The sequence below is a fragment of the Pteropus medius genome, unplaced genomic scaffold, assembly GCF_902729225.1.
Source record: "Pteropus medius unplaced genomic scaffold, Ma_sr-lr_union100, whole genome shotgun sequence".
NCBI lineage: Eukaryota > Metazoa > Chordata > Mammalia > Chiroptera > Pteropodidae > Pteropus > Pteropus medius.
In genome coordinates this window covers 9,523,393-9,537,840 of record NW_024351729.1, presented here as the reverse complement: position 1 = coordinate 9,537,840, position 14,448 = coordinate 9,523,393, and the positions used below count along the sequence as shown (strand labels likewise).

General features: G+C 42.4%; 1 protein-coding gene across 2 annotated transcripts in view; it reads right to left on the bottom strand.

Annotated features, from left to right (window-relative positions):
- Positions 1–14,448, bottom strand: part of LOC120587516 (aldehyde oxidase 2) — a 71,099-nt gene that overhangs the window by 46,059 nt on the left and 10,592 nt on the right. The window contains exons 7-12 of one of the 2 annotated variants that reach the window (XM_039844362.1): positions 13,465–13,554; positions 10,978–11,058; positions 9,094–9,238; positions 7,769–7,861; positions 2,713–2,864; positions 991–1,084 (exon numbers count right to left, since the gene is read on the bottom strand). In XM_039844362.1, the coding sequence (XP_039700296.1) occupies positions 991–1,084; positions 2,713–2,864; positions 7,769–7,861; positions 9,094–9,238; positions 10,978–11,058; positions 13,465–13,554 (655 nt within the window). The remainder of the gene's footprint in view (positions 1–990; positions 1,085–2,712; positions 2,865–7,768; positions 7,862–9,093; positions 9,239–10,977; positions 11,059–13,464; positions 13,555–14,448) is intronic. The other variant, XM_039844363.1, reaches the window with a different exon arrangement.

Sequence of the window (14,448 nt, the reverse complement as noted above, 5' to 3'; positions counted from 1 at the left end):
GGAGAACTTTTCCTCAGCCACCAAGTCTATCCCAACACTCTGAGTTCCCACTAATCAGGTATGGGCTTATGTTGGCCAACACATCCCTCGGAGGCTTATGAAGCCTGTGATAGAATTCCTGGTTGAATATGTCCCGGAAGTTCACATGGGGAGACAGTGATTGCTTCTCCGCACCCCAGTGCCTGGGCCTTTGTGAGCCCATGGAGGGGTACATGACAGAACAGCTGAGCGGGACGAACAGCAGGAGTGGGTATGTTACGGCTGTGGGTGAAGGAAGGAGACGAGTGATGGAGAGGGGCAGTTAGAGGCCCCAGGGAGGCGGCCCAATGGAGAAGAGGCAAGCACACCCATTTGGAAATCAGACAGGCTAGGGTTCCAATCCGACCTCCACCTCTGCAAGTGACCTCCACTGGGTAGTTGGATGGATTAGACATGAAGCGTGTAAAGTGTCCAGCACAGCCTGGCATGCACTTCGTGTCCAGTAAGGCGAGTGTCAGCATCTTGGAGCAGCAGGAGGCAGTGTATGAACTGAGCCCTTCTGGGGAGACAGGAGTACTTTAGCACGAAGAGGGAATATCCCTGTCAGCTAGCACGTAAAATTAATCATTGCCTTCCTTCTGCCCACAGAAGGCCTGAAGTGTGTGCAGTGTGTCTTTAGTAGATTTGTGGCTTCTCACAGAGCAACTGGGGCATAGCGGGGTGGTTCATGAAGAGGTGGAGGGAGCTGTCCTTAGGCTGCACAGAGCCTTCGCCACAGCCTCTGCACATCACCCCTGGCTGACATGAGGGCTGACCAAGCTGTGGTCCGCGGTGGGTGTTGTGTGTATGTGGGAGGTGGTGCCACAAGCGAGCACTAAGCCACCCCCTGCATCATCATGCCCTGAGTGCATTGAGAGCCAGTGACCTGGGCTCTGACTTAAAGCAATTTCTTAAAAAAAAGAGAGACAAAAGATCTCTAGGTGCTGTTCAGAGTGTTCTGAGGTAGCTTACCTTCTGATATCAGATTGAGGGTAGCGTTGCCCGCAGCCAGAATTGGATTCAGGTCCGAATAGAAATGCCGGCTTATGATATGTCCTCCTAAGGACTAAGGAGAGAGAGTTACAGCCTGGGTCATTCTACCCCTCAAATCCTATGCCCCACAGGCACGCACTTATGGTCCTCTCTGGTAGTGGAATGGTCCAGAGGTGTCTAGGTCTCCTTTGCAGAAGGGGCTCAGTTCACACTGTCCGGGAGTTCGTTCTGCCTGAGAGGGGCCCTCCCACCTGCTACTTTGGGTCATCAGCACTCACATACCATTTGGTATGTTCCACATGCTGTCAACCTCTTCACATATATTTATTCACTTATCCTTATAACGACCCAGTTTGATTGATGCCATTTCTCCATTCTACAGAATGAGGACACTGGGGCACAGAGAAATTGTAAAACTTGACTAAAGTCTCCCAGCTAGGAAGGGGCAGGAGTGGGATTCAAACCCAAGCAGCAAGGCTCAGTGGCCAATTCCGAACCACCTCCAACTCAGCCTTGGCCACAGTGCAGGTGGCAATAGTGATGGCTACAGAGATGCTGTCCTGCCTTGAGTACACAGCATCTCAGTTTTACGTCGCAGAACCTCTGAGATGGCCACCCTTCATTTGGGTCATGTGAGGGTTCTGGGCATCTACACCATAGTGGGAGGGGGGCCTTTTTCCTCTTCTTGAAGACTCCCCTGGGATCTGGTTGAGCCTGTAGCACCTCAGAACTTGGGAGGGCAATGACTGGCCATTCAACTCAATACCCTCCTCCCCACGACAAGACGGAATCCACAGTGACCACCCAGTTTGCTGCAGTCTGGGCTGGAATGTGGCTCCATTCCTTTATGTAGAGCTTGATTTTAAAGTTCTCACTTCCGCTGGGCTGGAATCTGCCTTCCTGGACTCTCACGTATCAGTCATACTTCTGCCCTTTGTGAGCACGTGAACTAAATCACAGGTGTCCTCAGTAATGTACAGATATTTGGAGGCAGCTCTCATGATCCTCTGACTGTCCCCACCCCTGCTGTTCCTTCTACTGGTGTGGTTTCCAACTCCTCATTGTCCTGCCACCATCTCCTCACCAGGCTCCAGGGTGTCAGTCAGAGTTCTTGACGGGGGGAGAGAACATCTTGGAATCACGTGAAGAGCTTTCTCTAAAGAAATATGGCCTCCCCCGATTCTCCATATCCTACGGATTTCTGAGACAGCATTTGGGGTGTGTAGAAGAGGGAGCATATGTATTTTGAAAACCCAACTATGTCTCTTCTACTTTCTTCTGAGGTCAAAAATAACCAGACCTTAAAGTATGCCTCCCAGATGTGAGCATTGTCTCCACCTGTGGTCTAAACGAACTGGAGTAGAGAAGGCTACCCTCCTTATTTTAGGGACTATACTTTTGTTAATGCAGCCTAAGACAAAATTATGTTCTTGGGCAGTCTTATCATAAAACTAGCAAAACCATGAAGTCCTTTTCCCACCTATATTGCTACTTGGCTATTCTACTAAACTTGACTTAGACTCCTTCTTTAAATATGTTATTAAATAATGTCTGTCAACTATAAAATATTTATTTACTGTGTCTGTCGTTTCAATCTGCTGAGACCGTTTTGCATACGGATTCTGCCAAGGCCTATTTCAACATTTCAGTGAGATTAAGAAATAGGTGCAGTGTGCCTGACAACTGTCCCAGAGAACATACCGCCATATTCCGGATCTGCTGGCCTGCCAGACTCTTCAGGTGCTTCAAAAGGGCTCGGTAAGTCCGAGCTTTCTCCTCCGGGAGCTCAGAAACCCTTTCAGCCAAGATGTCCTTCACCTGGGCCAGACTGCAGCCAGCACCTATTGTCAGTCCTGGAAAGCAAATTGTTTTCGTAGGTGAAGGAGCAGCTGACTAGTAATCATGGCGCCAGGGCCTTCATGTTTGACTAATGCAGTGACTCTCCACACGGGCTGCACAGAGGGTCACTAGGTACTCAAAAACAGCATAGATGCGCCCCTCTCCCAGGTCAGTTAAATCAGAATCTCAGTGTGGGGCTTTTTACAAGGCTCCCCTTGTAATTCTTCTCTGTAGTCAGAGTTAGAAACCCCTGGGCTGGTCTACGCTTTTTTTTTTTGAACAAACACAAGGGAATAGAAGCTACAGAGAAGGACTGACGGTAACAACCAGCAAGTAGCAGATCTTACTAGAACTTTCTATGACGCCCTCCTGACTGACCACAGTGAATCTATGCAAAGATGTTTTGTAATTAAGGGGGAGAAATCTGATGGCATTAAAATAATGGCAAAAGTCTTTCAATTGCTTAGGTTATTGTCTTAAATCAATAATGCTTTGACTGCTGATATGTACCTCTATGGTAGTCTTGATACTCAAAATCTTCAACAACAAGTCCCATGAGGGGCTCTGGATGATCAGAAATCAGAATGAACACGGCCCATGTGAGGAGCTGCCCCAGGTATTCTGTTGGCTGTCGTTGGGCGTGAGGCTGTCGAGGGTCCCCAGAGAGGGGCCAGGGAAGCAGGAGCAATGGGAGAGCAATCAGGAGGTTTGAGGGCAATGCTATTTACTACCTGGCAAGGAAGTAATTCAAAAAATTTAACAACTATTGCAGCCATACTTGTGACATACTTGTGATTATTGGCAGGATATTAGCATTGTCTTTGGGGTTTCTCTATAACAGAAATGTAAAGGTTTGAGATCAATCTTTGGAAGTGAAGAAGTCACCCAAACCATCAGGAGATAACTTAGTTGGCTGTTTAAAATTAATCCTTCACTCATTATCAGGTTCAGAACGTTTCCTTACATTCCTAGTTTGCTCTGAATTTATATTATAAATGGTTGTTAAATTTTTATTAAATGTTTTTTCTCCATCTATTTAGGTGATTATGAGATTTTTCTTTTACTATGTTAATGTGATAAAGTAAATGATTTTCCAATGTAAAGTCTTTCTTATATTCCTGAAAGTTTACTTGGTCATGATAAAGATATTAACCCTTCACTTCCCTGGGGTTTGCAGGACGAACCACTAACACATAGAGTCCGATCACGTCCAGGGATGGGTTCTAACTGCAGTTAGTCCCTTTTTATCAGGTTGCAGGCTATGCTTTCATTTTTCTCTTGTGGATTAAATTTTTTTTAATTACGTTTATTGGGGTAACATTGGTTAATACAATTATATAATTTTCAGGTGTATGTTATAATTTAACATTTGTATATTCTATTGTGTGTTTACTACCTAAAGTCCAGTTTCCTTCAGCTACCATATATTTGATCCCCTTTACCCACTTCACCCTCCCCTACCCCCTACATTTTTTACCCCCATCTACCTCCCCCTCCTCCTCCCCTACCCCCCTCTACAAGTCTATATTCCGTGTCCATGAGTCTCTGTTTGTCCTGTTCCTTTGTTGCTTTTAGGTTTTTATCCCACATATAAGTGATATCATGTGATTTTCAACTTTTTCTGTCTGGCTTATTTCGCTTAGCATGATTATCTCTAGTTCCATCCATGTTGTTGTGAATGGCAGTATTTCATCTCTTCTTACAGCTGAGTAATATTCCATCGTATATGTGTACCACAACTTCTTTAGCCAATCATCTATCGTAGGTCACTTCAGTTGCTTCCATGTCCTGGCCACTGGGAATAATGCTGCTATGAACATTGGTGTGCAAATATCTTTATGGATATGATTTTTTAAGTCTTTGGGGTAAATACCCAGTAGAAGAATTGCTGGATCATATGGTAGATCAATTCTTAGTTTTTTGAGGAACCTCCATACTGTTTTCCATAGTGGCTGAACCAATTTGCAGTCCCGCCAGCTGTGTATGAGGATTCCGTTTTCTTCTTGCGGATTAATTTTTGAGAATATTTCACCTTCCCATATAGCTTTGTTTTCAATCAGCATTAAAATTGTATTTGACACATGTTTCCCTCACCTCTGCCAATGTACCTGCACAACGCCCCCAGCTACTTCAGTACTCTCAGCTAACCTAATTGATTATGGAAACCACTAGCTGCTCCATATTATCCTTACGCTGAACAAACCTTGCCTAAAAGCAACTAAACTCCTCCTCCTCTCTGGAATGCCTCAACCTAGAGTCCTCACCCTGTTTCCGCTTCCGAGTCCCATAAAAGGCCCTTGGTAGCATGGTACCCCACCCCAGATCCATCTGCCATGGTCTGTTGCTTCCATCACCCCAGGTTCCACTGGAGTTTGGTCTTTAACTTCTGCAAAACCTCTGACCTTATCTTTGCCCACAAGAGAGCTGGGAAGACCGAGCTTGCTTCATAGAATTCTTCCTATCCTACAGACCCAGAGTCTTACTGGTAGGGAAGAACCCAGAAACAAAAATATCATTATTATTATCATTATCATCTTTTTTAAGGTCAGAAGTATCATGCAGCAGGACGATCTCTTATTTGACATAGGTAGAAAAGGGCAGTTCAGCCTGAGGACAGAGTAAAATGTCAGCTGTCTGCTCTGTTGCCTGAGTCCTCATAAATACAGATTTCAAATTCAGGTTGAGGCCAGACAACCTATTTAGGGACTTTCGTTGGGCTATTTCTATTGCTCACATTACCCCCTCACTTTGTGCTCAACATGATACCTCTGTACTGAGAAAATTCTTTTTACTGTATTTCTATTCATATTTTATTTCATCTTTGGTTGCAAAATCTGTTTCAATGGAATTGAAAAGAACTTTAACTTGTTTTGATTCTCAGAACGTGGATCTTGTTTTAACTCCATGCTTCTCAGAGTTCATGGGTCTATGAGATAAAGATGCAGTGACTTTCTAGAATGTTTACTATACTAAAGATCTTGAGGAGAAAAAATGCATACTGAACTAAACGTGTATGTAATATAGCAGGAAAAATCTAAATGAACATAAGCTTTCACAGAAATTTATGTCCTGGGAATGCTGGTGGGGTGGGGGGCACAGCTGCCTCTACTGACCTACCTGTGTCCTTCAGTCTTCAGCCTTAAGAAAAGATTGAGAATCCTGGGAAATGTCACTGGGAGGCCACTAGAGGGCACTAACACCTTAATTTTAAGAGGTCCCGACTGAGGAAGGCATGGGATTGGTTTCCTCACATTTCCGAATCTGGCTCTACTTTGCCTGCAGAGTCCAAACTGAGCAATGCCTTCAAACAGCCAATTGGACAGCTTTGGGGTAGGCCTGGAGGATGTCCATGGCAGTACCAAAAGAGCTCTGATTTGGAAATGGGAGATGTGTGGCTTGGTGACTTGGCCACCAGCCAATTTAGAGACCTTGGGCAAGTCTACTTTCTTTTTGTCTTTCTGCTTCATTACCTATAAAATGAGGTCCTGGAGTCACATTGAGGATTTTAAATTGCGCCCTGAAGAGCTCTCTCAGGGGCATATATAGGGAACTCAGTGACCCCGGGTGGGGGTGGGTGGTGGTGGTGGTGCGGATGTTGAAAAGTCTTACCTCTCCTTCAAACAGAGCTGCTTATTTCCATTTACTTCTTTAACTTAAGATCTATTTGAGGACAGTGTTGTGGTGCTCAGAGAAGTTTGAAAACTGCAGGCTAAGTGATGCCTGGGGCGAGGTTAGGAGAAGGGTTTTCTTGTCAACCTGCTGCTTAAACAAGCTGTCTACACTCCCAGTTCGCCCATTTTACCATTTCCTCTTCTTCTTCTCTCCTTTCTGTCAACACCAAGATTTCAGGTAAATCTAAACACACGTCCCTCATTTTCTGAGTGGCACTCAAGTGCGCTACCTGAATTGTCCCAAAGCTGAAGCCGGGAAGCCATGGGGGAGGGGCAAAACCATGAAGGGCCTCTTCCCTTGCACATAGGAGGGGTGAGGCCAGGGCAGGAGGCTTGCTGGTCTGCAGCGGTGATGATGGTAAGAGGCCAGGAAGGCAGGACTCCTAGATGGCAGTGATACAGCCAAGGCGGGTCCCCTCCCCTGCCCACCAATGACTCCCATAAACACGTGGTGGCCTGCAAGTCAGTCTTGACTAAACCTAGCCTCCTTGTTGGCTAGGTTAAGAAAGTCATTATTACCACCGCATCCCAAATTCAAGTTCCTGACCAAGTCATTCATTTTTTTCCCATTAAGTCATTGACTGACGCTTATATGCATATATAGTACCCACATGCTAGAAGCTCTGGGGGACGAAGAAAGGCATAAAAGCAGGTTCCTTTTGTCAAAAGATTGTTGTGCATCTTGAAGACAAAGTCTTGTATGTTTCCTTTCTACTTTGTTAGAGCCATCTTGCCTGATGACATCTGCACATAGTGGGTTCTTAAGGATGTTGTAAGAGACTGGGGGTGCTTGCCCAGGCAGTTCTTTCTCCCACCTGGCCTCTTGCTATTGTCCCCAAGAGACAAATAGTATTTGAATGCCAGACGATATTTCTCCTATTTTCCTCTGCAAACATCCTTAGTCCCTGGAATGGACCATTCAACCTATGGAAAACACCAGCCCTCTCTTGCTGTCTTCCTATCAAAGTGACATTGCAAATTTATTGTCTCTAGGTCACCATGACATTTCACAGGCAAGAATCCTGCAGGTGACTACAAGGTTTTGAATGATATCACGCGAATACCTTATATTCTGTGTAAAGGTTTTGATAGTAAACTTTCATAGTGTGAATGTATATCACATCAGAAAAATGATGACCAGTTGGAAATAGGCCCAACAAGACAAATGTATAAGGAGGTTCCAAACTATTCGGCAAATAGAAGTTTAGTGCAGGGATTGATATTACACAAGAACACCAGGAACTCACCCTCGCTTGTTTTAGACACCGTATTCAGCTCAGAAATCCTAGCAGGAGAGAGGAGAATTGGGTGCAAATGTCCTCGAGATTTCATTGCAGGTCCTAAAAAGTAAATATCTATTTTAGAAAGACTTAAGAAAGAGAAAATGCCTTTTTTTTTTTTGGCATTTAAACTTTTTCATGAAAATTTTCAGTTACTAATTTCAAAACTGAAAATAAATCTTTATCAATGTAAAAGCAGTGGCCAAATACTCAGCCAACTACATTTACAGTGCGTGCTCTCTCAGTATATATATTTATTTGTACACTCACTGCATGCAGATAAAAATAGGAAGTAAAATGAATGAGAAGTTCCTAGAAAATTCTTGCACATGGGCACCAGGAGACAGATATTAGAATATATATAATAGCCAAAACTTAAAAAGCGCCCTGTATCCTTCTACAGAATGGATGAGCATATCGTGTCCTCGTCATATGGAATCTAGCACAGCTACATACAACCACGTGGCTGAATCTCAGCTCAAGAATGTCAAATGAGAAAAAAAACAAAACAACAACCACCAAAAAAAAACCAAAAAAAACAAAAAAAAACTGCAGCAGGAAATATTGTGCCAGTCTATTCATGTAAAGGTCAAAAATAGGCAAAACTAAATGACATATTGCTTAGGGATTCAAATATATGTGGTAAAACTATAAAAACAGGAAAGAGACGGATCAGCACCGTATTCAGGCTAGTGAACGCCTCGAAGACGAAGAGAAAGGGATGTAGTTTGGGAGGGGCCGTGGACCTTCAAAATTCTTGGTAGAGTTCTTGTTCTTAAACTGGGTGTGGGTGATAGCTGGATGTGCACTGTTAACATGCCCATACATATTTTAGAAAATTCTATTATGTCTACTCACTATTTAACAAAAACGATATGAAAAAGGACAAGATAAAGCAAAGGACAAAAAAAGCCCTCTAATGCTTTTTCCTCACATCTCAAAAGGTTACCCTGCATACTCCCAGGGTCTCCAACTTTAGAGGCCATTTTATTATAATATAATATAATATAATATAATATAATATAATATAATATAAATAATACTGCTTATATTATAATTTTAATATTGTTATAATATAGACTATATATTACTTATATATAAAATATAATTATATGTAATTATATTATTAATTATAATAGTATATTTTATAGTGTATATTATATTTTAATATTTTATTACAAAAGATAAGATTTTTATCCTTAAAAAGCAGTGTTTGTGACTGAGAGCCGAGTAGGGGACAAGAAGTCCAGCTTGGCAGTAACGATGGCATGAGAACAGTCATAATCACTCACCCAGTGAGGTGTTGCCAAGGATGAGAGGGGCTTCGGGGTGTTTCACTTTCAGCTCCAGGAGATCCTTGAGGGTCCCAGGAGAGATCCAGGTAACCCTCTCTCCGTGAAAGTTCAGGGTTCTTTTCTCTGGGTTCTCTGCCATTCTCTAAGTGCAAATGACAAGTGTGTATGCGCATGCGCACACCTGTCTTCCGGGGTTATGTGAGACCCCAGGTGGAGGTATGTCCCTCTAGAGAGATTTCTGGAGTCCTGGGGCCTGCTTGACTGAGAAGATACTCACTACACCCACTGGCTAATGCCTGAATTTCCACCATTAGATATTTACTCCTTCAGTTTAAGACTTGTTAATATGTATCTCTTTGGAGACAAAGTGACAATATGAGCTGGCACCTGTCATTGACACTTCAGTATAGATTAATTTAACATAATTTGATATTATGGCCTTAAAAATCATAATTATACTAATGCTCCTAAATCACTATCTTCAGCTTAGATTTTCCTCTGAAATCTAAACTTATATATCTGAATGAGTACTCGACGTCTTCCGCCTAGATGTGTAATTGGCATCTCAAATTTAACATGTCCAAAACAGAACTCCTCATATACCATCTTCTTACAGGTCCCTGAAAAGGACACACACGGTGCTGCTCAAAGGTCTTCGTCTTCACTGTAAATGGCCACTCCCCTTTCCAGAGTCAGCCTTGACTCCTCTCTCCCACGCCCCACATCACATCCATCAGTGAGTCCAGATTCCACTTGCTCCTCACCTGTACACCTGTTCAGGCACCCCCATCTCTTAGGATCCTGACTGGGCTCCCTGCTTCTTCCTTTGCGCCTGCGCAGGCTACTCCCACCCAGCAGCCAATGTGACCTCAGATACCAGTACAATGCTAATAGGAGGAGGCGCATACCCCTCAGTGTCCAGCCTCCACTCTAGCGTCTCATCTTACACAGAACAAAAGCCTCAAGTCTGTCATGGTCTGCCTGCCCTGCCTTCCCCGCAGCCACGTTGGCCCCTGCTCTGCCCCTTGATCAGGACCCCTACGTTCTCCTACCCTTTGCACCTTTGCATTTACTGTGCCCGGTGCCTGGATTGCCCTCCCCTCACGTGTCTTGGCGGCGGCTCCCTCACCTCTTTTAGGACGTCCTTCAAATGCTGCCTTCTCAGAGAAGTCTTCTCTGGCTGAATATTTGAAATTGCAACCCCTTGCATTCTATCTCCTTTCTCTGTTTTATTTTTTCTACTCTTCACCTGGTAACAAACTATATGTCTATGATCTATTATTCTGCTTATTTTCTGTCTCTCCCACCAGAAGAGAAATTCCTTAAGGTCTTTGTGTTAGTTTTGCTCCCTGCTGTATATTCAGTACCTAGAACAGGGCCTGGCACGTTGCTGGATAAATAAATACTTATTAAATGCATGAATAAACGCACCAGAATCCCTTCGGAATTAGGTATTTTATAGAATGGGACCTCTGCATGCCTGAGGAGAGAAACAGGGATGCTAAGAAGGGTGAGGAATGGGAGTGGGTTGGGGGTGCTGAAGTTCTCCTCGGGGTCAATGGACCGTTGTGACTGGAAAGACCAAGTTAGAAACTGAGCAAAGCTGCATCATCGCCTGAGACAGTCAACAGGGACACATTCCAGATGACAATGATGAGACTAATGATGACGTCATTGAAAAAATAGCCTCAGCCGAGGCTTTGGGGAATGTGCCCAGGGCATCAGTCAGGGCTTGGTGAGCTGGGCAAGGAAAGGCATCTTGATCTGATCAAACATTTTCATAATTTGACAATTTCACAGGAAGGAAGGGATGGTTTTAGAAAATTGAGTTTATAACCAGTGCCATTTAAACAAGCATATAAAACAGCCGATTCATCTTACCGAGAGTTCTGGGGGAAATATGAGCTCCTGGGTAGGGTCCAAAGGCTGGAACTCGTCTTTCGTAAATAACTCTGTGGAAATCTTTATAAAGGGCAGAAGAAGATGGCACTGTCAGCCCAGCTTAACTGGAAACAGCATCGTAATTATTTACTTTAATTATAGGCAAAATGAACATAGTAATAACTCTCCTCGAACACGGAAATATTTCAAACCAAATAGTTTTAAGTAACAATTTCGTTCTAAGAGAAATACTGATTTTCCATTAAATGATACTTAAGAAAGAGTGTTCTATGAGATACTTTAAATAGTACACCATGAAACACCAAGACGGTCTATAAAAAACTGTCAGAAGTCAAATAAGTTTGAGGAATCCTCTCCACTGTATCACAAACAACCTCTATCTTTTCACCTGTCAAGACAAGATTCAAAATGCTAAACGCTCTGAGAAGTTTTATAGCATAAGTAAAAATGACTAAACATAAATGCCCATGTGTAAACACACACACATACCCCACTAACTTTAATAACAGCAGTTAACATTTATGGGGTACTTACTTTTCAAGCGCCTTTACATGTATTAGTAATTTATTTAATCCTCACAACAGCCGTACAAAGAAAGAAAATTATCTCCATTTTACCGAGTAGGAAACTAAAGCACAGTGAAGAGTTACCCAAACTGTAAACTTGTCTGAATCAAACACTTATTCCCAGAAAACGTTCCTGAGCAGGTTAGAGAAATTGGGAGAGAATTATGGGAAGGAGGACTAGAAGTTTGTGTGCTGGAGAAGAGAGTGGGGAGATATTGGGGGCACACAGATCTGGGTTCATTCTCAGCCCTGCCACAATTCTGACCCTTCTCATGGAAAAGTACTTAACTTTTCTGAAGGCTAAATGGAAATATGCATTTTTTGAAGGGTAATTGAGACACTTAGATGAAATGGCCTGACATTTGTCCAACACTCCCCATCTTTTTCTATCTCTCTGAGGTCTTCCCAGGATCCAGAAAGAAAACTTGGAACTGTTTCTTGTAAGGGTTCTTAGCAGGACCTCAGATTGAAGCGTTATAGGCCAACATCTGAATGATCAATTTTTGTTAGCTGAAATTAAAAACGTAAGCAGTACCTGAGAGCAATACTGTGACATATCTCTAAAACCTGGAAATAAGACCATGTCTGAGAATTAAAATGTAAAACAAACATAATGAGAAATTAGAAGTTCCCCTTAATGGGTGCTAGGCCAAGATGTAACAGTTACCCAATGGAAGATATTAACATAGCTTAGAGGGAGGGAGGGACTGAGGGGTAGACACTGGCCAGCCAGCTGGTCTACCCTGGTGGAAGAGAGGGGTCTTCTACGATGTCACCCTTAAGATTATTCAACTGCTCTGTATACATGCTCACCAAGCAACTTTCTCATATTGTGGCTTCCGATGTGTGTTTTCACATAGGGAAAGGACATGTGGCTCAATGATTATAAGATCTACTTTATAATTGTGTTTCTCTTTATAAATGAATATCAGGGCACATTCCAGTTTGAATATCATGTTCTTTTGAGTTTGGTTCAGGTGAGTCAGGTGGTTTCTGGAGCCCAGTCATTGCCCAGATTGAATCTCGGAAACCACAAAATCGAGAATCAGACTTTAGAAGGTACTGGCCCCTCCAAGGCACTGATCCTCTGTGAAATGGTCCTGGGGTGTGTGGTGGTTGGGGGCAGCCCATTTTCCTTTGCAACACTCTTCTGTTCCATTGCATACCTTCTTCAGACCAAAAGACGGTGGCAGCGGGAGGCAAAGAATGGGAACAAGGTAGGTCTGAGGGATAGAAATGGATACAGGAAGGATGATGGGCTCAGTTTTCTCTAAGGCCAACTCTATTCTCTCGGATTTCCTTGTCTGCAGGGAGCCGACTCTGTTTTATTCTGTATTTCAGCTTCTCTAAATAATTTATTTAAGACCTTGGCAGTGGGTCTGTTCTGGAAACTAGTATCTCTGAGAGAGCAAAGCCGGGAACTAGGATGTTTCAGGCTGGATTTCCCAGCTGTGGGGCCATGAACTTGCCACCTGACTTTGGATGAGCTTCTCAGCCTTCCTGAGGTTGCAGTGCCCTCTCCCGACAAAGGAGGAAACAGTGATAGAGGACAACTCTGTCTGAGTAGTGAGTGGTGGGCACAGAAACCCATTTCCACCAGAGGGCAGGACTCGTTCTTACTGGGATAGGTCTTTTTTCTCTTGTTTGAACAGGTTTTTGTTTCCTTGTTTCAGCCTTCCAAGACCATAAAGGGGAAACTAAGAGCGTGGGCTGTGAATCACCACTTCACTCAGTGGTGGTTTACTTGTGAAGGCGCTTTGGACATTTGTAAGTAAAGCAGAAAATGAACTAACAAGCACAGTTTCAACACTGGGCTGGTATTAAGCAGTGCTCTCTGGGAGTGGGGGAGTAGGGGAGGTGGGGGTGGGATGGAGAGGACAAAACAAAAAAAGGGACTCACGTCACTGTTCCCGCCATGTGAGAAAGAATCATTTTCTCCCTGATCCAAGCAGCAGTTTCCTGTTCCTTTCTGTTGACAGCCATTTGACTCCTAGGGAAGAGAAACGCCTTGAGATGAAAAACTTTTTAATAGGTAAATGAATGTGTGCCTGGAATGTTTTGGCAATTTAAATGAGACTCCAGATGTTTTTTAGTCACTTTTGGTGGTTTCTATTGCAATAGATAATTACAAGATCTTTTTATCTTTTGCTTTATTTTTAAAGTAAAATGATACAGATGGAATTGTAAATTATATAATATGATATATGTACCATATACGAAACATATAATTAAAACAATAATATATAATATCGAGAAAAGAAATAAACTATCATTGCCCTATTCTACTGATTATTCTTACATAATATATATTTGTACTATATTTATAGTACTTTTTATTTTGCTTTTTTGTTCATTTATTTGCCTATTGTTTTGTTCATTTATGTTGTGTGTCTTTTTCCATATCATTAAGTGTCTTTAAAATATAATTTTGCTGATTGTATAATAATCCAGCTTTTAAAGATATATATACATATATATCTTCACACAGATAATATATACACATATTTATACACACATATATATATTTTTTTAAAATTTGACAGTGATGTATATACTTAGGTTTTCTCCTACATTTTATAACTACAAATAACATTGTAATAAACATTTCTGTCTTTACTTGTACAGCTTTATGTACATCTCTGAATTTTTTCTTAGGTGGACTCCTAGTGGTAGAATTAATTGCTAAGATGCTTTTCGAGGAAATAACAATTTATCTATTCCCTGGCATATATAAGATTCAAAAACACCGAATATTATCATTTATGTAAGAACCTTATAAAAAATAAAAAATAAAGAAAGATGGAAAAAAATCACTTTGGTTACCAGACATTTGGGATCTGCAAGGGACTGACTGAGAATTAATGGGCAATCGATAAATTTTAAA